We start from the raw sequence: 26027 nt of genomic DNA on the forward strand, positions 1-26027 counted from the left end.
ATTTCCAGTTCTGAGGCCTTAGTCAACAGATTCTGCTTGTAGTCCCACACTTCAGCTGCATAAAGTGGTATCGAGTACTGAGAGAACTCCAGCAAGGTGTGTGTGTGGAGAGCACACTGTCAGTGGACAGAATGCGGTATGCGTATCAAGAAACTTAAGCATTAAAGTGAACTTTAAAGATCAGATTTATTTGGAGAAAACAAAAAACCCCCAAAACCCAAAGGATGGGATTTTACATTTCAAGACATCTCTCAGGTATTAAGTCTACAGATTACAAATCATTTTCATAGAAGATATTTTTGTACAAATTTTACATGTAATGAGGAGCGGGTCATAAATCCCTGTTTGTTCTAACAGGGTGACAGAGTAGAGGAACAGGGGAAAAAAACCCAGCTTTTTTGTATACATCTATTTGGAAGGAGTAGACATTTAGAGGGCAAACCCTACCTTTTCAACATCTATAGCAAATGGTTTAAAAAAATACCCTTTCAACCTCGGGTATCTCTAAAAGCCACTTCCTAGCTACTAGCCACTCCAAGCCAATTATTTAAAGTTACCTCACTTGGTATGTCCTTTATGTCCACTGGGTAAATGATTCATTACGCTCACTGCTGCAGCACTCATAAACCAACACCCTGCAAGGGTGGACAGGGTCTAACCTAGGACTGATGGGAAAAAAGTTTGCAAATAAGAGACCAAGGTGTCTTTTCTCTGTAGGTACCAGTACTGCCCATAAGGACACCATCTGTTGAGCTGACAGTACCAAGGTGCACATAAAAGTGGGCAAGTAAAGCTATTGTGTTGCAAGAGAAGCAAGAACCTTGTTAAATTGTTCTCCATTATCATTCATTCTCGCAAGGAATGCTAAAAAATAAAAGGAACCACCCCCCCCCCCCCAACACTGGTCTAGGCCACATTATAAACCCAAACATTTGTGTGGGATTTCAGTGCAGAGATGGAAACTTTTTGAAAAAGCACACCCCCCAACACCAATCAAGGTTGTAAGAAAGGTTTCCAACTTAACCACACACACCACTCAAGACTGGTAATTCTAAAGTTTTCTGAGGTGCAAAAGGGGTCAAAGCAGCAGGAGCAGGAATGGCTGGAGGGAAGGAGTGAGACTCGAGACAAGGAGCCAAGAATCGCTTAAGAAAAGCAGTAGTGATTCCTCAAGGGACAGCTCCCGGGGGCTCTAGCGGATGCCTAGGAGACCAAGAGTGTGACCGAAGTCCAAGCCGTCTGTGGGAAGGTAACAGGAAAGACTAGCACGAGGAACCTAAGATGATGACCAGAGTCTGAATTTTTAAAACTTCAAGATTTCAACAGAATGTGGATTTATCTGAACTTTCAGAAGGGATAGTATTTAAGAAAGGGTGAAACCAGGACACATAAAAGATCTGGGAATTCCCACGAACCCTAAGTGCTTCCTGCTCCAGGAAGTAAACCATTCATGTGTTTACTGGAGGTCATATACCATTTTCTCTATTACTGGTGCAAAATAATTCACCAAACCCCGAAGCTTCTTTTCAAACCACGATTTCCCCATTTATTTTGGTCACCAAACAGTCCTATTCTTCAGTGGCCTGTAGACTCACTTCCACCTACCCCCCTGGGGGGTACAAATGAAGGAACTCCCCGTAGGCTGGCCCCAGTAACTCAGAACTAAATGAGAGGAGGGGCTGGCAGCCTCCTGGAGACTAAAACACCAGAGACTAAACCTACCTTGCTGAGGATGGAGAATTTATTCAGGTAATATTTGAGAATTCATGTATGCCACAACAGGAAAAGAAGAAGTAAAGGCAGGAACCTCACTCTTCCTTATACCTGTCTACTGCCCAACTAGATTCCAGACACGGCATCACCGTCACTGCATTCTGCTAAACGGAGGCCCCTAGGCACTAATCACACAGGCAACTGCACGTGTCATAAACACACACCACAACTTTCCCATTAGAAGCTGTGCGCCTCTTTCTCTGGCTACACTGGTGATTCTCCTGTTAGTTCAATACTTGAAAGGCTGCAGCAGCATGCAAGAGAATTTCATTTCATTTTGTGTTTTTTTTTAAAAAAAAGTTAAGAAAGGTCTCCAGGAGATGGTGAGTTTTATTTTGTCTTGTCTGGATAGAGGTTTGATTTGCTCTCGAATGTTCCAGGGTGGAGAGAGACTAGGAGAAAGCACAGAATGCAGAGGTCTATTCGGTGTAATCTCCCTCATTTTCATCTTCACCGTCAATGGCAAGAGCAGCGTATTTGCTTGCAGAACTGAACTTCTGTAACAGACAAGATAGATAAGGCCTTGAATTCTCACAGCAAAAACCAACGTCCAGGATACTGCAGCAGATGGGAGGTGGATGTCCAGACCACACCCACTCATTTGCTTATCGGGCTTCTCTGATGGAGCTGTAGCTGGGGAGAGTTGACTGGAGGCAGGTGTATTCTTATGGAAGGCATACACCACCTTTTATCTTGAAGAGGGAATCAGAGTAGTGAAAGGCAGAATGAAGGAAAAGCTAGCCTAAGCTTCTTTCACTATTTCAAACAAGCAGCAACACCCACTTTCAACCACTCTGTTTGCAGCATGTACAGAATTTCAATGGTGAAAGTAGGCCACAGGAAGTTGAGGAAGTCTTTGACACTCACCGAGGCTGGATTTTCTTCAGCTTTCTTTGGCTCAGGTGCAGATCTGGAGTCGTGATCCTTTTTGCCATCTTTCCTGCAAAGGCAGAAATACCTTTAGGAGAGGACTCTCCCAACACCAATAAGCAGTTTTCAGATACTGAATAGGCACACCCAGTCAACAATTTTGGCTATCTGGACCTTTTGTAATTTCTAGATTCTCAGAACTGTAACGCAGAGACTAGAAATGAAGGACATGCATACCTGTCTGCCTCCTTCCAGTGGTCTTTGTTCCCTCCGTCTCCCGGACCACGGCTGGAGTTCCCACTTTGGCCTTTTGGGGCACTCACCCCATCTACTTTATTTCCATCTGTTAGAGGGACACAAAAATAAACGGAAGTCAAGTAAAATAAACACTCCCGCTCTCTCAGGTTTCCCTGAAGCTGAAGAGAAGTGTGCCCAAAGGTACTGAGGGAAATGAAAACTACCCCCGACCCAGACTTCCTTCCTAGGCTCTTCTTCCTCATCCTTTGCATCAGTCACACACCCTAAATAAGCTCCACTAAAAAATGCTGCCATGCGGTTTACGCCATCATGAAAAGCAAAGTGGAAATAAGGACTATGACGCCGTGTAATGACCTTGGCCTTGCAGATGGCAACATTGCTAATCTGGACCAAACATGTCAGTTTCCTCCCCACCCACTTTTCTTTCCTTTTTCAAAGAAATGTACTACCAGGAAAGGGCAGGGCTCAATGTTTTCTCCAAACAAGCCACTCCTGCCCTCTACTGGCAAGAAAAGGCAGACAATCAACTTTTAACAACAAAAAAGGTGCAAAATACAATGAAGTTCAGTATTTTTCAATTCCTCTACAGAATCTTTTTTTTAAATTTAGGTCTCTATCTTGGCAAATGACCTACTTCCCTCTTGGCCTTACCTTTCCTTGCTGATCCTTCCTCAGATGGTTGAGCTGAAACTACTTTCCCTCCACCACTAGAAAGAAGACATATAATCACATTCATCAACTTATCTTAGGAAAGGAACAGAAATGTCTATGTCAAGTGCAGTAAGTCTTACAGAAAACCAAAAACACATGCTTAATGCTTTTAAACATTAAAATATGGGAAAAGACAACAATCAGAGCAATCATGTGAACCTGACCAAGTGTCACATCCTTAGAATCGTCACAGTCATGTTAGGTTAATCATATCCCTCTACTTTACAAATGAGAACCCTAAGACTAAGGGAAGTGCGTGACCCCCAAGGCCATACTGCCAAAATGTGGCACTTGCAGGTTCCAATTTATAGTGTGTGCAGACTGAGTCACCAAAGTGGTGCCAACCAGCTGGCAAAGCTCCAGAAAACTGAACCGCCGGCACACCACAGAATCTGCACTAGGAAAGCCAAGACGGCAGAGCTTAGCAGATGCCATCAGGCCAGCGCCCCAGAGGGCACCTTCCACCATGAGAAAACAGCACTGAAGAGTCTATAGCCAACCAACTGCTACGTTTCCAAGCTGACTCACCTTGTAGGGGACTGCTGCTCTGTGTCTGAGCTCTGAGATCGAGCAGGAGGGTTAGAACTTCGCTTCACCCAAGCATTCTCCTTTGGTGGAGGGGCTGGCATTACCTTTAGAGGCTGTTCAGGTTTGGGAGGCTTAGAAGTTGGAGACTGACAGTCTTCCTCTTTATTGGGGGTTTCATTTTCTAGAGACTTCTCACTCTCTCTTCTTCGTGCATCTGTGAGGTCAAAATGGGAAGGTCAAAGCATCAAAAACAAAAGGGCTTATTGATAACAATCTATTAGAATCTCAAGAGTGGAAAATGGTCCACATCCAAGTATACTGCTTTCCATCATTATTCTTAAATACGGAGCTGACTTTGGCTCCCAGCAGATAAAATAGTATTGTTTTTTCTAAGATTATAAACTTTATTGTTCCCAGTGTTAAAATGTTGGTATTTGATACACATGCAGAAACACTCGCAACAGAAAGTGATCCAAGAGTCTGGACCTCACTCGCAGCACACTGGATAAGGATGTCTGTTATTGCAGGGGACACGGATTTGATTTCTGGTCTTGGAAGATTTCACATTCCGTGGAGAAACTAAGCCCGTGCGCCACAACTATGGAGCCTGTGTGCTGCAACAACTATGGAGCCTGTGTGCTGCAACTACCAGAGCCCATCGTCTAAGCGTGGGCTCCACCACGAGAAGTCTTTATGCATCCTGACTGCAGAGTAGCCCCCGCTCTCTACAGCTGGAGAAAGCCCACCTGCAGCAGTGAAGACCCAGCACAACAACAACAGCAAAGTGACACAGGAACCCAAGAGGAGGACACAAGCCAACAGCCAACGGAACTCTTCAGTGGGAGGTTATTAAACTGATAACTAGGTCTCTTCTGGTGCCCATTACCCAGGTTTTTTCAGAGCAGATATTAAAGTCAGACCGATCCATGATAACCCAAATAGAGAGTCCATGACTAAATTTCATATTCCAAAGTCTATGCATAATTTGGCTATGGATCCGTTAGGTTATGGAAAAGGGCAATAATGAGATACCCACCCTGGTCTGACTTACTTCTGCCAGATGTGGCTGAGGTCCCAGTCTGTGATGACTCACTTCCTGTCCTTGATCGTTCCCGTTCCTGAGTTTCTTCACTTCGCCAGCTTGGGTGTCTGGATAAAAGAGATTTAACAAAATACGTCAGGTCCAGCTCAGTGATGGCTACCTTGGACCCATGCTGACCCCTCAAGAACTATCACTTTTTAAGTTTTATCACGTTGGCTTTATCTGTGGGTGTATAACCTGTCTCTCTTGCTCAAACCATTTGAAAGTGGCAGACATTTAACACACTTGGGTTCCAAATATAAGTACCACTTGCTTCAAAGTTACCTTTATGCCACTTTACTTTTACAAAAAGACCCATATATGCTGCTGCTACCGGAAAGAAATCCTAAGAGGATTCTGCTTTTACAAAAAAGATGAAAAGTGAAAACAGCTTTCAGTGTTGATTTTGCAGCAAGCTTTTTATCTGTCAGCAAAATGTGTCCTAAAATAATTGTTTCTTTGATTTACACCATTCTGGCTTATAAAGTTTTGTAGGAATGCTCTACTTCTGGACATTGGGGAAACCTGTACTTCACCAAGTGTTGGCTAGGGTTAAGAACATTCTCCTATAGAATCTGTAACTCTGTGCTCTGTTATTGATAACGCAATTCTGCCAATCAATCAAAAAACCAGGCCTAGTTTTATTAGATTATTATAACTGGAAAATAATTTACAGCCTATACTTAGTACTAGTGAAAACATTCTTTCTATTCCATCTCCAATAACTCGAAGAGGTAAATCCATTCACCTCACTTTGGTTGGATTTTACTCTATACACTAAGGCAGGGTTTGGCAGATTTTTTTCCTAAAGGTCAGCCAAAATTTGCAGATGCTTGTGAGGGCTTTTGAAAATCATGAGGGACAGGTCACAACTCTTCCCTGACTAAAGAAACTGTCTCACTCACTGCCACTTGGCAGCTTTGGCCCATGAGCACTAAATGCTAGTAAGTGACAACCAGTAACACTCACACAAATTTCCCAAGAGTCCTAGAGATACAATGCCCCGTTAAGAATCATGGGCTTCGAGGATGGGAAATCTGTCACTGAAGATCACCTCACCTCTCCCGAGGCCGTCGTTCTAGTTTGGGCTCATCCAGCTGACGCTGCAGTTTCTCCTGTTCCTTCTGGAGCCGCTCTTCTACTTCTCGTTCTCTAGCAGCTGTGTCAACAGGCTTTGCCCCTCCAAAGATAGAGGCTGCGCGACTGGACTGGGAGGTGCTAGCGGAGGAATCATCTTCCTTAGGAGTACTCCGAGGCTTTAGGTTCAGTTTGGGTCTTTGGGGGGGACCTAAGTTAAAAAAAAAAAAAAAAAAGTAATAGCTTTTGGAAATCACCAGAAGCTGATGGCTAAAAGTCCCAGATGTATCTCTTATGAAATGCTATTTAGTATTCAGATTAAAGAGTGGTCTAGCCAATCCAACAAAGGTAAGGAGGCAGATCATTAAACTGATCATTTATCATGATTACTATTATCTGGGGGGATTTTTAATTACGATAAGATATTGGATGAAAGTATCTTGTTAAAATATGTGGTCTGGAAGATGAATCATTTTAGTAGGTAGGTTAAGAAGAACTTGTAACACTATGCTGGGGAAGACTCCAGCTCTTATATTCTTTATCTTTGTGTATAATATATAAATTTGATAGGGATTCACAGGGCAAAGCATGTCAACTTTTCTAAAGGGGTCTTATTTCTTCCTGGATCCAAGTTGTCAGAATTTCAGAATATTTCAAGGAGATTGTATTTCTCAAAAATCAGTGTTTATCCTAAACATTTCAAACATACAAAAGCTATAGGTTTTACATTAGTAGTTTCCGTTAACTTTTACGGTAACATTTTTCATCTGTATAACTGTCAAGGGGCCACAACCAATGTGGACAGGATACAACTGGAGTCAGAAACAAGAACTCACTGAAGTCACACGCCTAATATAGGGTGGACCAGAAAATGAAATCCACATTATTGAAGCAACCCCACCACTCGTCCCACTGTGGTACACAGTGTCCCCTTCTTCCTCCTTTGATAATTGCATTACCTACTCAACAAATAATCTGAACACTTATACTTCAGATACCATATCAACGGCAGGAACATGAAGAGGCAGAGCAGTGAAGGCCCTTGTCTATGTCAGAGGTACAAAGGGGTATGTTTTAGGCCATGAAGAGACAAAAGAAGGGTTTTAGAAGAAGAGTAACCTAATTAGATATGGTTCCATAGACAATCCAAGCCAATGTGAGAACAGAGGGAAATGTAAGTAACATGGGCACAGCAACGACATCTGAACAGTGACAGTGGCAGTGACCCTGGAGGAAAGGGGGCAGATCTTAGGAGTTGGGGGTGGTGGGGGTGGAAATCAACTATAGGGGGAGGAAAAGGCATGAAAGGCAAAGGTCAGTAGCTGACGAAGATTGCATCTGAGCCTCTACTTTTCAAAGTGGAGACAATACTTGTATAGTCTACCACACTGAACACTTCATCATTAACTCTAGGTGTGCTGTCTAAATAGAATTACAGAGAAGAATTCTGGACCAGATACCTTACTTAAATTTTAATTTTGGCTGTGTCACATTCGGAATCTCAGTTCCCCAACTGAGCTTGGGGACTGAATCCAAGCCAGGACAATGAAAGCCCAGAATCCCAACCACCAGGCCAACTAGGAAGCTCCCAGATATATTATTTTTAAAAATGACATCGCTGAAGTCAGAACAATAAATGGTGGCCATTTACAATATTTTTTGAGAGGTAGAGTTATAATACAAGCATGTTTTATGTAAGTGATCATAACGTTAGGGGCATTAATTTTACAATAGGTACACTGACATCTTACCATTAATGAATGAATAGCAACCATTTGGTATAATGGCATTGAAATAAGCAACATTTGGTTTTTAACCCATTCAGTTCAGTTCAGTTGCTCAGTCATGTCCAACTCTTTGTGACCCCATGAATCACAGCACGCCAGGCCTCCCTGTCCATCACCAACTCCCAGAGTTCACTCAAACTCATGTCCATCGAGTTGGTGATGCCATCCAGCCATCTCATCCTCTGTCGTCCCCTTCTCCTCCTGCCCCCCATCCCTCCCAGCATCAGTCTTTTCCAATGAGTCAACTCTTCTCATGAGGTGGCCAAAGTACTGGAGTTTCAGCTTTAGCATCAGTCCTTCCAATGAACACCCAGGACTGATTTCCTTTAGGATGGACTGGCTGGATCTCCTTGCAGTCCAAGGGACTCTCAAGAGTCTTCTCCAACACCACAGTTCAAGAGCATCAATTCTTCGGCGCTCAGCTTTCTTCATAGTCCAAGTCTCACATCCATACATGACCACTGGAAAAACCATGGCCTTGACTAGACGGACCTTTGTTGGCAAAGTAATGTCTCTGCTTTTCAATATGCTATCTAGGTTGGTCATAACTTTTCTTCCAAGGAGTGACTTTTAATTTCATGGCTGCAATCATCATCTGCAATGATTCTGGAGCCCCCCAAAATAAAGTCAGTCACTGTTTCCACCATCTCCCCATCTATTTCCCAGGAAGCGATGAGACGAGATGCCATGATCTTAGTTTTCTGAACGCTGAGCTTTAAGCCAACTTTTTCACTCTCTTCTTTCACTTTCATCAAGAGGCTTTTTAAGTTCCTCTTCACTTTCTGCCATTAAGGGTGGTGTCATCTGCATATCTGAGGTTACTGATATTTCTCCCGGCAATCTTGATTCCAGCTTGTGCTTCTTCCAGCCCAGTGTTTCTCATGATGTACTCTGCGTAGAAGTTAAATAAGCAGGGTGACAATATACAGCCTTGACGTACTCCTTTTCCTATTTGGAACCAGTCTGTTGTTCCATGTCCAGTTCTAACTGTTGCTTCCTGACCAGCATATAGATTTCTCAAGAGGCAGGTCAGGTGGTCTGGTATTCCCATCTCTTTCAGAATTTTCCAGTTTATTGTGATCCACATAGTCAAAGGCTTTGGCATAGTCAATAAAGCAGAAGATGTTTTTTTGGAACTCTCTTGCTTTTTTCATGATCCAGTGGATGTTGGCAATTTGATCTCTGGTTCCTCTGCCTTTTCTAAAACCAGCTTGAACATCTGGAAGTTCAGTTCCATCTGAAGCCTGGCTTGGAGAATTTGAGTGTTACTTTACTAGCGTGTGGGATGAGTGCAATTGTGTGGTAGTTTGAACATTCTTTGGCACTGCCTTTCTTAGGGATTGGAATGAAAACTGACCTTTTCCAGTCCTGTGACCACTGCTGAGTTTTCCAAATTGGCTGGCATATTGAGTGCAGCACTTTCACAGGATCATCTTCCAGGATTTAAAATAGCTCAGCTGGAATTCCATCACCTCCACTAGCTTTGTTCGTAGTGATGCTTTCTAAGGCCCACTTGACTTCACATTCCAGGATGTCTGGCTCTAGGTCATGAAGATCTTTTTTGTACAGTTCTTCTGTGTATGCTTGCCACCTCTTCTTAATATCTTCTGCTTCTGTTAGGTCCATACCATTTCTGTCCTTTATCGAGCCCATCTTTGCATGAAATGTTCCCTTGGTATCTCTAATTTTCTTGAAGAGATCTCTAGTCTTTCCCATTCTGTTGTTTCCCTCTATTTCTTTGAATTGATCACTGAGGAAGGCTTTCTTATCTCTTCTTGGTTTGGAACTCTGCATTCAGATGCTTATATCTTTCCTTTTCTCCTTCTTCACAGCTATTTGTAAGGCCTCCCCAGACAGCCATTTTGCTTTTTTGCATTTCTTTTCCATGGGGATGGTCTTGATCACTGTCTCCTGTACAATGTCACGAACCTCTGTCCATAGTTCATCAGGCACTCTGTCTATCATGTCTAGTCCCTTAAATCTATTTCTCACTTCTACTGTATAATCATAAGGGATTTGATTTAGGTTATATCTGAATGGTCTAGTGGTTTTCCCTACTTTCTTCAATTTAAGTCTGAATTTGCCAATAAGGAGTTCATGATCTGAACCACAGTCAGCTCCTGGTCGTGTTTTTGCTGACTGTATAGAGCTTCTCCTTCTTTGGCTGCGAAGAATATAATCAATCTGATTTTGGTGTTGACCCATACCACCTACCAATTACTGGCTATGAGACCGTGACTGAGTTTCATTTCTTCACTTGCAAAGTGGGGCTAAAACAGCCTATTTTAAGTGAGACCTTACTGTAAGAGTCTGGCAAATGGTTTTTTCCTTTTTTGTCTATTCAATTAAATTTTAATCTATATCTTAAGACAGATTAGAACTAGGCTTTATGTTCATCCTGTTCATTTTAATCTAATGCTCTTTCTATCCTGTTCTGATGCATTTTTCTCTTTAACTATGTGCAGATTCTATTTGTGCCCATAACTGGAAATTTTCAACCAGTTACTACTCTAGTTGTAACGCTCCATCAAGCAAGCAGACAAGATGATTACCTCTGTCATCCCGCCTATAATCATCCCGAGAGTAATCATCTCTGGAACTCCAGGACCGGTCATCTCGTCTGTCGTATCTGTCTTCATAGCGGTCCCCGCCTCCTCTGTAGTCGTCATCCCTACGGTACCCGCTACCGAACGCTCTTCTGCCACTGCCTATCCTGGAATCGTAGCCTGTGAACAGATCCCAAATTGTAATCATCACACTGGAGGGAAGAAGGAAGCTCTTAAAATAATTTGTGTTTTATGACCTCTGTCATAGTCTCTGCCACCTCGGTCATCATAGCGATCTCGGCCCCCGTATCGATCCATGTCCCGGCGTGGGCCATCACGGTAACTGTCCCGATACCCATCACGATATCGGTCTGAATCGTAACGATCTCGATACTCTAGAGGAGAAGAGAGACAGGTAACGTCATTCCTTTTTCTTTGACGATACTAATAAAAACAGCCCAATAGGTCAGTTTGGTTTCGAGTTCATATTCACTGAGGTGTCTGTTTTTAATAACAACAAAAATACTATATCCAAGGCAGAATAATTTGTATTGAATTAAGTTTTCTCAGTAGTTATTTTTAAAACATTCCCTAGTGATTCAATCAATGTTCCTGGGGGGGGAGGGGTAACAATTCAGGAGGAAGTTAGGGGGAGATAAATATACAGCGGTTCCGCCTTATTTGTGGTTTAGCTTTTTGAAGTTTCAGTTACCTGTGGTCAACTACAGCCAAAAATTTTTACTGGAAAATTCCAGAAATACACAATTCTTAAGTTTTAAAATGTAACAACAGTTTGTGCTGTTCTGAATAGCATGGATGAAATCTTATGCTCTCTTCCTCCAATCTGTCCAGGATACAAATCATCCCTTTGGTCCAGCGTACCCACACAATATAGTATAGTAAGATATACTTTGAGAGAGACAACACATTCATTTAACTTTTATTACAGTATACTATTACAATTGTTCTATTTTATTAGTAATCATTATTGTTATCTCCAGTATACTTAATTTACAAATTAAACTTCATTATAGCTATGTATGTATAGGGACAACACAGTGTAACACATAGGGTTCAGTAATATCCAAGGCTTCAGGCATCCATGTGGGGGTGGTGGTGTCTTGAAATGTATCCCCACAGATACGTGGTGGGGTGGGGGGGGATATGGACTGCTATGTTTTCTGTAATAAACTTCCAGGATTAATGATTTAAACATTAAATAATATAAGCACAAAACACTAGAAGAAAATATAGCTGGAATCTTTCACACTTGATATCAAAGAATCAAAGACTACTTAAAAGTTTAGCATGGAGGGAACTCCCAGGTGGTCCAGTGGTTAGGACCCCAAGCTTTCATAGCAAGAGGCATGGGTTCGATCCCTGGTTAGGGAAAACAGGGTGTGGTGTGGTGGTGGGGAAAACAAAAATTTGGCATGGGAAAAAAATTACATATACCACAAATCAAAATGAGAAAAATACATGCAACATATGACAACTGGTTAATTCAAACACCTCAATGTCTCAATATGAACCAATTAATTAAAAAATGAAACAGCCAACTTAAAAGATGTTTTGAGTTTACACAAGTAGGTCAAAGAAAGATATTATTTTTGTGACAGCTTCATTTTAAACAATGGTTTCATTTTGCAAAGATCATCATTTTGTCTACATGAACATTCATCCATAGGTAGTTTAGATTTTATAAATTAAGGGGCTTCCCTGGCGGTCCAGTGGCTAAGACTGTGCTTCCAACGCAGGGGGGCACATGTTCAATCCCTGGATGGGGAACTAAGATCCCAAATATCTCGTGGCATGGGCAAAATAAAAAAATTAAATAAACAAACTTTTTAAATTATAAACTTGCACTAAGAGAGCAGGGATCCACAGTGAAGAAAAGCAGCACAGGAGTTATGCTATTATAAGATAGCATATTCTGGAAATATACATAACATTTAGCATACTACTTTGCCCTGCTCCCAAGGTGTCTTTTATGGGCTACTGGCTTGGGACAGGGGTCTCTACCCTTTGTGGCACAGTGTGGGGCCTACCTCTACCATGTTGGCAGGGCTAACTTTGGGGCCCTGGCCTAGTCTTTGTTATTATCCATCTTGCTTGCTCTAAATTTAATATCTGAGGTGACAAAACTATCATGTTCCTGGGACCCCTTGGGTTGACTGTCTGCTTTTCCTTTCAAGAGCCATTTCTCCTCGTTAATAATAAAACCTCTTGCATAGATACTGAAGTAAAAAGTACCTAAGTAGTTGTCCCAAGGCTCTGTTGAGTCATAAAGACTTCATCTAAAAATCAGATACAAACGTGACTTCGTCCTTCTACATCTTAACTATGTCAAGGACGCTCTTAAAATAGGACTGTATCTCTGCTTCCTCAATTGTACTTGGCACAGGGTTCACTAGTGTCTCACAAGAATCAAAATGTTTGTGGATTTAAGTTGCTCTTTCCATTTTTTAACTTAAAAAATATTCCAAACATACAAGAAACTATAGAAATGATAACTGACTTTGAATCTATTACTTAGGTTCAGTGGATATTTTGGCAATATTTTGCCATGTTTATTTCAGTTTTAAAATTTAAAAGTAGCATGTTACAAACGTAGTGAAAGAATTCCCTCCATCCTCTATCCATAATCATGAAGATGGCTACATTACCATGCACATGTCTTTACAAACTTACATGTTTACACTACATGATACTGCTCTAAAATTCCTCCACATTTTGGCTTTTCTTCCTCACCATAACAGGTTTTGGAAATTTCCTGGCGGTCTAGTGGTGAGGACTCAGCACTTTCACTGCCGGGACCCTGGGTTCAATTTCTAGTCAGGAGGATTAGGATCCCATAAGCCATGAAGCTTGGCCACACCAAACAGGTTTTGAATTTTATCCCTGTCATCACATGTACGTTATCAAGTATTCAATTATATCAACAAACCACTACTTAGTCATCTCTAAATAACACATTTTATTTGCATACTATTTCTCTCCCCTGTTAAAATAATGTCCAGAGAGCAGTATTTCATGTTTTATTCACTGCTATATCCTGAGCTCACAAAAGTACCTAGTGTATGGGTAGACATTTAGGATTATTTGAAGGTAATGAATTTTCTTTTTTTGTCTAATTACAAAACACCCCCAGAACACAGAAGAAACCAACTGGATGAAAATGAACTTACTGTCTCCAAAGCTATCATCACCCCTTCTAGGCGGGTAGTCATCAAAGCTGTCTGCAGCAGGACGGGCCCTCCAGTCTGTATCTGTTTTGTCAGAATCACGATTTCTATCTCGGCCAAAAGAACGATCATCCCTGTCTACAGATACATCAAATAAAAAAACCACAGGTTAGCTCACAAAAACTGTTGCCAAATATTTCTCACATGCGTAGACAACCCCTGCTGCCTCACATATGGAACCTGCTTATACCACAGCATTGTCATGAAGTTATCCCAACCCTGTAAGTGCATTCTTCAGCTCAACCAAGTGACTCCCTTCCTCACATTTATTCCTACTGGTTTAATGCTTACCTGTCTCATTTTCTATATAGGCCAGGAGCCTCTAAAACATACGTGAATCGGACTCCTTTGGTGTCCAGAGTGCTAGGTATGTAATTTATTTAGCATATATTTAACGTTCATCTAAGTCAATCAGGGTTTCTCAGTCTCAACACAACCAACATTTTGTTGGACAATTCTTTGTTGTGGGGGGCCATCATACACACTATAGCACAGCCCCTGGATTCTTTTAGATGTCAGCCCTCCCCACACTTATGACAACCCAAATGCCTCCCAATACTCCCAAATACTCCCAATACGAATGTCCCCTGCGAAGCAAAACCACCCTCAGGCAACAATTACTGACTGAGATTAAGGTAGGCCTCCACTAAAAATTTCTGGGGAAGAGCACCTCTGGTTTGTCATCCTAGAACCAGATGAAACAGAACACTCGAACACATTCAGTCAGCTTTCTCACCTTTATCCTGTGCTTGATCAGCAACGTCCACTCGAATTCTCCTGTTACCTAGAGACTGAGAGCATAGGACCATATTAACCAACCTTTTGCCCCATTATGCACAAATCCCATGAGTGACCTTGAACGTCTGGGCATAGCAGAAGCACTGGGGGAAGGAAGATAAAGGAAAAACACTGTAATCTAGCCAACACTACAATCTGTTGGCTAAAGAATCCTCTATAAAGACTTGACTATAAAATAACCTTGTAGAATTAACATTTAAGTTGGGCTTAAATAAATGTCAGTTCAATTATCTTACTATTTTAATAAAGTCAAATCTCACAGAATAGATTTAACTTTTTAACTATCACAGGCAATTTATTAAGTGTAATCCGTTTACATTATAGTCAACTCAGCAAACTTCAGACAATAAGTTATATGGTATCCTTTTCTTATCCAGACCAAGGAATTAAAAATTAGGAATGCTAATGAAACCTAAAAATGACATGAAAAGAAAAAACTTCCAACTTTTGTTTTTCATATATTAATATTTAACTAAACACACAAATTTTATTCCTGTTTGACCTTTGCTTCAGATTATCATGGTGGTACTCAAGCCTGAAACAGGAAAAATATTTTAGGAGGAGCTGCTTTCAATCATGTCCAATGTCAGATTTGGACCACAGAATTATGCCACAAATGTCATTGGAAACTGTCTTCTCAACAATGAGAGGTTTCTGGAATTTAAAAAAGAGCCTTTCTTTTCCTTTTCAGATATAATCAGTTTGATTTCTAAAGTCACTAGAGGTAAAAAAGCAGTTCCTGGATTATAAACTTTTTATTACTAATAAGCAACTAACTGTTTTAATATTCCTGCTTGGGCAAGCCTAACAATCCATACATGGCCTTAAATAACTGATTACATTTAATCTCCATTCCCCTTCATGTACTGAGAGCTGCATTTCTTCCCCCTGCTGAACCTCTGGTGTGTCTAGACAGGAAAACATTTACAGGCAATAGTAGGAACGCAGGACTGGATGTTCACTGTCGTTCCCAGGAGCAAGCATTACTGCTACAAATGACATTCTAGAAATGTTTCTGAGCCCTCTCAAAATTATTACTAGGCCCTGCTGAACTTGCTGAAGGGAAGTGAGACTTGCTAGATGTTGAAAGTTAACTGCAATACTGATAAATAATCCAGGGTTTTCTCTATAGATATTGTGGGAATCTTTGAAATAGCTACAGACCCAGACTAAAAAATAATCAGTTTGCTAAACATAAAGAGTTGTTAGCTCCCAGCCCTCAACCCCACCCTTTTTATTTACCTCTTCGTTGAGGCTCAAGGCACTGAGCAAGGAATCCAGGTCCTCAAACTCAGCATAACCAAAACCTTTTAACCTCTCAGGATTGCTGGGCTCACGCGGTAAACGCACCGCACTGATCTAAAGAAGAAATAAGAAATAGTTCCCAAATTCAATGTTCTTGTTCACTTGCCTTCTTTTTTGACACTGTGTATGCAATGGATTTATCTGAAGAATACACAAGAACCTAGATGTCTCCAGGAGGAAAACTGGTACAGAGGGATACAAGAGAGACTTTACTATATACCTTGTTAAAATCTTTTCAACTTTAATAGTATGAATTTAACCCTTAGAAAACTTGGACAAGTTCAGTATATTCCTTGCACCCCTGACTTCTGCCTCATTTTGTATTTCTATTTTTCAGTTGTTTCTCAATTAAGAGGAATCGCCTATCCCACAATTAATTGATTTTCAATTTTTCTCTCTCAGAAATTAGACTCAGTTTTTGCCAAAAGGTTTTCTGGGCAGTATATTTTATGACAAGCTGACTTATCTGAGAAACATTATTTACTGTTTTCACCTATTTATAGCTTGGCTGAATCAAACACTGGATTGTAAACTCTCACCATCCTTACCCTCTGCCAAATTCTGAGATGATAAAGCACTGAATCATACTTCTAACTACTTTCTTGTCACCTTTTGTGTCTGTTTTCTAATCCTTATTATTTATTTCTTCACTTCTCTAACATTGTGCATATATTCAAGTTATCTTTTGCATCACTGACTTGATACTTTATTCTGGCCTTCTGAGATATGGATTTTGTTAGTTGCTTTCAAATTCTATTTTAACTCCACTCATGAGTAGAGCAGGAAAAGGAATAAAATAAAAGGGAATAACGATGTCCTCTCATCAAAGTTTGGAAAAAGGACTTTTTACACACCTCATACTTTGTCTTTCTGGAAACTTTCAGATCAGTGTTTTTAAACATCTTGCCTTAAGCTTTTTAAGCAAGCCTGTGAATTCCATTATATGTGAACAGATTCTGTTAACATAAACTACGTATCTGTTCAGTCAAATGTATTCATATAAAATATTTAAATATAGTTTTTCTATAAGCCTGAATGTAATTAACAAAATAGCTGAGTTTAGAGAAACTTTCTTCCCACTTTTCAACATTCAACTGGGTACGTTACCTTTAAATTTCTTAATGAGAATGGTATATGTTCTTGATAGACTCTCCCTGTATCAATAAGGTATTAAATTTGTTGATAAGACTGTTTGACTGCTGCTGGATGAGAACATTCTCAGCCAGAGGGCCTAAATGCCACTTAATTATATGATTTTCTTTTCTAAGTCCATATATAACCTCAGAACTTTTCTCAACACAGGAATTCAAGAGACAATCACTATGCTACCTCCCTATGTAGTTAATTACCTAAATCCTTTACACTTACATTTAATCCTCTAAAGAATTCCTTAATGGAGTCTTCTGTCACATCATAGGGCAGGTTCCCTAGGAAAGCAGTGTAGGGTGGAGATTTGGGAAGACGGCTCCGGTCGATATTGGGTTCCCGAGCAGCCCGTGGAGCAGTGGGCAGGATGGAACGGTCAATTGGAGGTGCCCGATACACATCATCATCATTACTATGCCAAGTGGTTGAAACTAGGGTAGAAAAGTAGACATTGAACAGCTGAGGAAACCTCCCTTAGTGCCACTGCAGAATGAGAGGACCTACACAAGTGCCAAGTGCTAGACCATTTTATTCCACCTTACCTTTGTAGGAATCTTGTGTTTTATAGAAAAGGAAACCAAGATTTTGGGAAGGTTTTGTAACTTGCCTACCAAGGTCTCACAGGTGGTAGCCCAGCAGGATGGTGATCCTAGTGGAGCTAGGAGATACTGTCCCTACGGTACTGCCCATGAGTTTGTACTTCAGGTATCAACACTTACAGAAGATACCATCCAGATGAAATTTCTTAATACAAAAATAGGTCACAAAAGTATTTTTCAGTTTGCAATGAAAGTTTTAGAAAAAAATGATGGGTGATCAGATGTGTCAGGCCCAATGACTTTATAGCTCCTGCCTGTTGCCAGCTATTCTGCGAAGGCATGGAACTTCTTCAGATATTTCCCCACCATAATTACTATTCCCATTCCTTTCCCTCAGACCATTTTTGTTTACCCAGGAACACCATACCTTCATACTAATAGCTCCCAGAACAAATTATTCCTTAACTGTTAAGTATAAACAGCTTACAGATTATACTGCTATCTTATTTTATGAGGACATTGCAGAATTTTAGACCTAAAATGAAATCATCTAGTCCTTACTTTCCAAATGAAAACAAGGCTTAAAAGGACAGTACCCTGACAAAACTCTATTACTGTAATAGTCATACTTGGCATTAAGCCCTCTTGAATCACCACTTCAGTCCCTATTTCAAACTCACAGCCTTAACCTATTTTGTTATGTACAAATACATAAACATAAGATTTCAGGTTCTACAAAATTAGTAAGCTTCTTCCAAACTGCAAGTGTGAAGCATTATTATGAGATATATTTTGTCCAGAAACTCCAGGCATGATGGAAAACAGAAGGAAACGCACCATCCCCTTCCAGATCGTCTGTTTCATCAGCCCAGCTGACTGGTTTGGGGACATAGGTGCTGCCTCCACCAGTCCCTCCATCCTCAGCCAGAAAGTCTGTTAGGGAGATAGTCTTCCCCTTCTTATTCTTCTTTTTCGCTGTTTCAAAAAGACAAGAGAAAGATTACTCATCAATACTTGGGTCTTTACAGAATTGTACACGGCACTATTGTTAAATGTACTCATAAGAAAGTAACAAAAAAGTCCCACCAAAGGTTTAGATTGTGGTACATTTATATGAAAGAATTCCATCCAGATATAAAGGAGAAAGCACAATGTACTGGGACAGAAAGCCCAATGAGAACTGAAAAATAAAATGCTGCTAAGTCACTTCAGTCGTGTCCAACTCTGTGCGACCCCGTAGACGGCAGCCCACCAGACTCCCCTGACCCTGAGATTCTCCAGGCAAGAATGCTGGAGTGGGTTGCCATTTCCTTCTCCAATGCATGAAAGTGACAAGTGAAAGTGAAGTCACTCAGTCGTGTCCGATTCTTAGCGATCTCATGGACTGCAGCCTACCAGGCTCCTCCATCCATGGGATCTTCCAGGCAAGAGTACTGGAGTGGGGTGCCATTGCCAATGAGGTAGGGGCAAACTTTTATTTCCTACTACATTCTCTTGTGTATCATTTGAGATTTTTAACTATTTGTGTTTAAGAAAGGTTACTACATTCATTGCTCCCAGGACACAAAGAAACAAAACAAAATCCTTACTCTTAATATTCTGACACTCCTTCCCTACCTTAACACCACATATGAAAACGAGATGTTATCCTAAAGGAAAAACGTAAGAAAGCCCTGAGAACCAGCAATTTAAATGTTTTCCCTGGTTATGAAGTCTTTAGGAATCCTGACCATGGCTCTTTAACTCTCCAGTCCTTAGAACTTCTTCTGAGATGGCACCAGTCAGCAGCTAATGCAGAAGAACTGAAAGGACTAACTGAAGTTCTAGAATTGGCCCTTCAGAGCAGCTGTGACGCGGTTAAGGGAAACAAACAAACCCCAAAAACCATAACAAGCAGCTCTGTTGTAACAAAGATCAGTTTCATGCCTTTTATAATGATGAGTTCCTTCTCCATGTTCTAATTTTCAACAAACTTTCAATTCTCAATCCAAAATGATGAAGAGTCTGTAACTTGATGCACCATTTACTTAACTGAACGAAGGCTATTCTCTCACCTGGTACTTACCTGTCCTTTAAAATACAATTTTCAAGACTAAAGACCTGTTTGCTATGAATGTTATGAACCTTCTGGACACAAAATGAACCTCAAGAATTATGGTCTCGATGTGCAAAACAGACAAACTTGGCTACAATTATACAGGGAAAATATGGTCTTGAATGTGAAGTTTTCATGCTTCTCTGAAGTAACTTAATAGTAACCCTGTTCCAAAACTCATTCATGATCACCAGATTATATTGTGGATCTACCCTATGCTTGGGAAGAAAGTAGCTAGGCAAAGTTTGATAATACCGATACTGCTCCTAGTTCATACGCAAAGGCCGGGGGAAATTTTAATTTGAATACATAAAACATACCTTTGTGGTAGAATGATAATGTATAGGCTTATTTTAGTTGTTTAATTAAAAAATAAGTGGGACTAGTATGATGCTAGCTAGAGAGCTTTACCTTCATGGGGCTTCATGATCTGTCTGGTCATTGAGAAAATAAAAATAGAACTGGTGGTCAGCCCATACAATAAGGTAAAGCCCAACGTGAGAATAATAGTTTGATTGAGGTATCGCTTTTCCCCCTTTGTTTTACATACAAGTGAAAGTGAAAGTGAAGTCACTCAGTCGTGTCCCCATGGACTGTAGCCTACCAGGCTCCTCAGTCCGTGGAATTTTCCAGGCAAGAGTACTGGAGTGGGTTGCCATCTCCTTCTCCATGGGATCTTCCCAACCCAGGGATTGAACCCGGGTCTCCCGCATTGCAGGCAGATGCTTTACCATCTGAGTACAAATCTAATGCCAAAACAGCACAAGCTGGAAAACCAATCTGCCCTTTGTTTGATTTTGGCGTAAATCAATTTCCTAAATCAGGTTTTCTCAGTTTTTACCTCTTGACAAACTAATCTCACATTCTCCTTTAACGTCATTTGAAATTTCAAAATGGTGTGTCCAAAAAAGAAAATTAAAACACTGTTTTAGAATGTCTTTTCAAACGATACATATCCCTTTCCCCTCTGATTCTGTGACTGGCCCCTCCAAAAACTTCTGGGTGAGAAACCACTGTTGGATGATGGATAGCCTTCATATACAGACAAACTAAAACTCTTCCTCAAGACCTCCAACTTCTTTAGAACTAGCAGCAGCACTGGCTCAATCATAATATAAGCAGCAGATTTAACAGAACAAGCCTTTAAAAAAGTAAAATTAACAAACCTAAATGCTCTCTCCACTCTTTTATTCTAATAATTGAGAATGTTATCTAAATCCTTCACGCACCTTTTGCTCCAACAATATCTATGTCCATTCCATGTTTAGGACTTCACTGATGTTCTCTTCTTTACTAAGTAAAGTATCCTTTAATGCTCCAGCAAATTCAAACCCTTGACACAATGACTGAGCTGATCCAACTCTTAAATGTCTTTAAGACCAAATCCACTTGGACAAGAAGAAATTTTATTAAACCCTCTAACTGCCTGCTTGTCTCATTACAATTGTAATTTACTAACTAAATACTAGATACTTGTGAAGCTCTTTATATACTCATCTAGTTAAGCTTTGTTATGACAGGTATAAAAATAAATACTACAACTGATCAGCTTAACTCTTTCTCAATTTCTGCACTGTTGGCTGACATTTTAAGTTGGGTAATCCTTTGTGGGGGAAGGCGGGGAGACAATGTACCACGTATTACATGCTGCTGCTGCTAAGTCACTTCAGTCGTGTGTGGCTCTGTGCGACCCCACAGACGGCAGCCCACCAGGCTCCCCCCGTCCCTGGGATTCTCCAGGCAAGAACACTGGAGTGGGTTGCCATTTCCCTCTCCAATGCATGAAAGTGAAAAATGAAAGTCACTCAGTCGTGTACAGTCAGACTCTTAGCGACTTCATGGACTGCAGCCTACCAGGCTCCTCCATCCATGGGATTTTCCAGGCAAGAGTACTGGAGTGGGATGCCATTGCCTTCTCCACCATGTACTGTATACTTATCAGCAATCTCCAAGCCTAGACTTAGTGTCCTGGGTGGGTGAGACAAAACTGCCCATGGTTGAGAACCAGCATTCTAAGTGGTATTTTCACATCAATAAATAAGTAGACAAACAAAAGGAAATGTTAGCCCTATACAAAGCACATTAGCAGGAAAGTGACTACAATAAACCAAATCTTCAGGATTATCAGGCTAATCAAAAGCAAAAATGCTTTAGTTTTCTTGGAATGTTTTCCTGTCCTAATTCCATTGTATTCGTAATAAAAGCTCCAACTGACATATACTGGAGTGATAAAATCTATGGACAAGCTGTTAGTTCTTTAAATAAAACAGTAGACACCTTAAAGTACTTTAAGCAATAAACGCTTATTTGTTGTACAACGCAGCCCTACTTCTCCCTCTTTCTCAAACTAGTATCTCTTATTCAGGAAGGAGAATTCACATAGTTCTTAATAATTAAATGAGGCATTGTTAAAAAAAATAAGTTTCTTGGACTTCCTTGGTGGTACATTGGATAAGTATCTGCCTGCCAATGCAGGGGACATGGGTTCAACCCCTGGTCAGGAAGATCCCACACTGCCACCGAGCAACTGAGCCTGTGCTCCAGAGCCAGTGAGTTGCAACTACTTAAGCCCATACACCTAGAGCCTGTGCTCTGCAACTAGAGAAAGCCCTCTCAGGGCAACGAAGACACAATGCAGCCAATAACAATGATAATAAAAAAATGCAACCCGCCCAAAGACCAGACTGCCTAGAATTAGACTTATGTACTGCTGTTTAGAGCACAGCATGAAAAGATGTTTCATACAGTGTGGCACAGTATCATAACATTAAGAGTCCTCGACCTTTATCGTGCTACTGTTTTGCAGACCAGAGAATAAAGACCGAGTCAGGATCAACAAGCTTCAGCATCTTGCTCATGCTAAGTCATATCCAACTCTTTGCGACGTCATGGGCTGTAGCCTGCCAGGTTCCTCTCTCCACGGGATTTTCCAGGCAAGCATACTAGAGTGTCATTACTAGGGTTGTCATTTCCCTCTCCAGGGGATCTTCCTGAACCAGGGATTGAACCTGCATCTCCAGCACTGGCAGGTTTTTTTTTTTTTTTTAACCACTGAGCCTTGACCCCTATGTTTAATTGTTATGAGATCTCTTTGTCCAACTTCACCTTGACACAATCTGAGGAAAATGCCACAATGTTTTTTCCTCACCTCTCCACACATACTCAATTTTGATCACATATGGACCACAGCAATATCCGATACAAATCTAAGAAACTGACTTTGGTTGAGTGAACTTATAAATGTACACACATATATTTAACTACAACCAACCAGTTAAAACAAGAACACCCGAAACTCCAAAGTTAATCCCTTTCCCCACGATCAGGAAAACAAATTCTAGCACATTTTGGCAAACAACCAGTTAAAAAACCCCAAAACTCTAAATTTAATCCCTTTCCCCATGATCAGGAAAACAAATTCTAGGATGTTTTGCAATGAATGCAATGTAGTAGGTTATTCTATCTCAAGTGATACATACATGGTATGTGACTTATACATTCTTTAAAAGTGACATTACTTAGAAATACAATGTTTTACCTTGATACTTCTCTTTGTATTTGTACTTAAATTTTCATAAGACATTTTAACTTTCACCTTCTGAATCTGGGTATCTTACTCCCAGAATAACAAACATATGGTACAGGAAGGGGTATGAAGATAGGTAATACATGAACTGCATATAATAGCAACCAGTGAAACCGTTTTTAACTATAGGAGTCAGCACTGTATGAAAACCACCATTGGACACTATCTTACCATAAAAAATAATCAAACAAGATGCCACATATAATGGCATTCTGAAGTGTTATGCAAATGAAAGGTCTTGTGTGCACACAGGTACACTGTTAACAATCCCAAGGCAATCTAGTCTCACAAACTGCTAACCCATGTCAAATACATTTGATCCCCTATAGGTAAGGACACAGATGCAATAGTTAGCTTTGGGACACCTCCAGTTCTTGAAGTTCAGTAATTAGTCACACTGGATACTGTATTATTGCAAATAATTTTTTGGTTTCGTTTAAAAGTAAAAGGGAGTGGATATATGTACAGTTATAGCTGTTTCACCTGTGTACAGCAGAAACCAACACAACATTGTAAAGCAATTTTCCTCTAATTAAAAAAAAAAAGTAAAAGGCCTGTTAAGTTTTATCATGTTTCTTCACAAAGAAAATATAAGATGTTTTTTCAGGGGCCATCAAGAAATATATTGAAAATAGATTTAATTTTATAGACCCATTAACAGTGGGCCTGTATTAATATAATGGGTGTATACCCATTATACACCAAATCAATACGATGGGAAAAGATCCAAAGTGGGGAAAGAAATTTGATAATTTCTCAAGGGCTGTCAGATGTATTGTACCCGGATACCAGCATAAGTGTCCCTTATATGTATTACACAAGCTAAAAGATTCATGTAACTGTATTAAAGGAGATGAGGGCTTCCAATTGGGTAGAGTGGAAGAAGAGACCTCACTAAGCACATCTGTTTTACTAGTCTGGACTTTATTTACACAATGCTATCGGCGTCTTTCACCTCTAAAAAAATTCCACACAAGTTACACAGAAAAGGAAAACAGGCTTTTCATTAATTATGACACTAAGACATCAAGACGGCAAATTCAGGCCAAAGTACTTCCGATGAAGCTCCTGGGCAGCATCCCAAACTTATGATGATAAACCAACCTTGTTAGTCCCAAGTTGATAATGGGAGAAGAACGAGAAGTTTCAAAGATTGCAACCTTACTCTGCCATCTGCAGATAGTGACCTTGAACGAGTAATTTTCATATTCCTCACACAGGAGATAACCAACATCTGCATTATCTCACAGAACATCAAATTAGACCACACACAGAAAAGTGCCAGGTCAACTGTCAAGTGCTACACTAGTGAAAGATATTATGCTCAACTGCACCTCAATTTCCTCAATATTTTCCAAAGGCATACATCTCTCCGTAAGAGAGAAGAGAAATTCTTGGTGAGAAATCAGTGTTCAGAGATAAGTCGTTCAATAAATGTTTTGTACAATGTAGGCTCATGCCAGGGAAAAGAGATCATATCCCCCATTCTAAAATCACTGTTAACAAAATGTTGGCACAACTCTCTACCAAGTCCATCAGAAGTGCAGGCAGACTTACATGAAAGTGATATTTCCTCTCAAATTCTAAACAAGAAGTCAACTCCAGCCACTAGTATTCTTCTAAAAGCAACTCCTAGCAGTTGTACAGTTACCCTAAAAAAAGAGGCCCTACCCTACTGCTGCGGCTATCAAAACTCAACCAAAACGGAAGCTGTCAAGGGCTCTGATCTTGGTCACCACTGGATCTCCAATATCCAGAAGCATGCCTGACAAATACACAGTTCACACTCAAGTAAAACTGTGTTGACTGAGTAAGAAAAAGTCCAGAAGAAACCTAGGTCTCCACCTTGTTTCCTCTCCTCCAACACGTGGGCGCATCACACCGGATTCCCTACCCCCGTCTTAACTCTAGTAGCGCCAACCTCCAAACCTAATACATTTACCCTTGGAAGAACATAGGGGCCGGATCACACTCTAGAAGGCGAAGAGCAAAAAGTGGAAGGACCTAAAGAGAAAGCAACGCAGGCGCGTAAAACCTTCCCATCTGGACTCTCGCGCGTGCTTTGCAGGCGCGCCAGTCTCCAGTACCCTAGGCTCTCCGACCGCGCACGCGCACCGCCACCTTCCTCCGCCCCTCCAGCGACTCGCGCTCGGGTTCTAACTGCCCCCCCTTTATTCCCTGCCCCCACTCCCGTCCGCAACGGCCTCGCGCCTTGGAGACCTAGGTCAGAGTGCACCCGTCCGCGCGCCAACCGCCTCCTTCCTTCCTCCACGCTTTCACGCGGGCACAGTGCTTCACGTCTATGAGAAGGCCTACATCTCCCCCTTATCTTTCTGCGCCTCCGCCTCACTCCAACTCAAGCCAGAGTCTACCATTACTCCCCAGTCCAACCTCGCGCAGATGGGGTGAAAAGGGTGTGAGGGGGGAGGGGAAGGTGTCCTTCCCCTCCCCCCAAACATCCCGAGGCAATAACCTAACATGGCCCAGCCGCCAGCCTGCCGCAGCCCCAAAATCCGAAGGGAAGAGGTGCCGCCCACCCCCCGCCTCCAAAGAATCAGTGGATCAGGCTCGGAGAGTCGCTTCGGAGCCTGGTCCTTGGCCGCACTCGGCCGCTCACTCACCTGAGGCCGCCATGTTGGGAGAGGGAGAGAGAACGCAAAGGACCCGGATGAGGCAGTCACG

The 26027-nt window shown here is 41.2% G+C and overlaps 1 protein-coding gene across 4 annotated transcripts; it reads right to left on the reverse strand.

Moving 5' to 3' along the window:
- Window positions 1–226: 226 nt before the first annotated feature.
- Window positions 227–26027, reverse strand: EIF4B (eukaryotic translation initiation factor 4B). Of its 4 annotated transcripts, none has more exons than XM_068971990.1 (15): window positions 25967–26027; window positions 18502–18639; window positions 17348–17556; window positions 15917–16033; window positions 14613–14667; window positions 13820–13954; window positions 10910–11026; window positions 10638–10811; window positions 6281–6509; window positions 5177–5289; window positions 4141–4354; window positions 3553–3608; window positions 2881–2986; window positions 2641–2713; window positions 227–2270 (listed from the first exon to the last, which is right to left on the reverse strand). In XM_068971990.1, the coding sequence occupies exons 1-15, from the start codon at window positions 25977–25979 to the stop codon at window positions 2193–2195; spliced, it is 1827 nt and encodes a 608-aa protein (XP_068828091.1). In that variant the 5' UTR covers window positions 25980–26027; the 3' UTR covers window positions 227–2192. The 4 variants fall into 4 exon arrangements, with proteins under 4 accessions (XP_068828091.1, XP_068828090.1, XP_068828089.1 ...); XM_068971989.1 differs by having other exon boundaries at window positions 10907–11026; XM_068971988.1 differs by having other exon boundaries at window positions 5192–5289; window positions 10889–11026.

The sequence above is a fragment of the Capricornis sumatraensis genome, chromosome 4 (assembly GCF_032405125.1).
Source record: "Capricornis sumatraensis isolate serow.1 chromosome 4, serow.2, whole genome shotgun sequence".
NCBI classification, from domain to species: domain Eukaryota; kingdom Metazoa; phylum Chordata; class Mammalia; order Artiodactyla; family Bovidae; genus Capricornis; species Capricornis sumatraensis.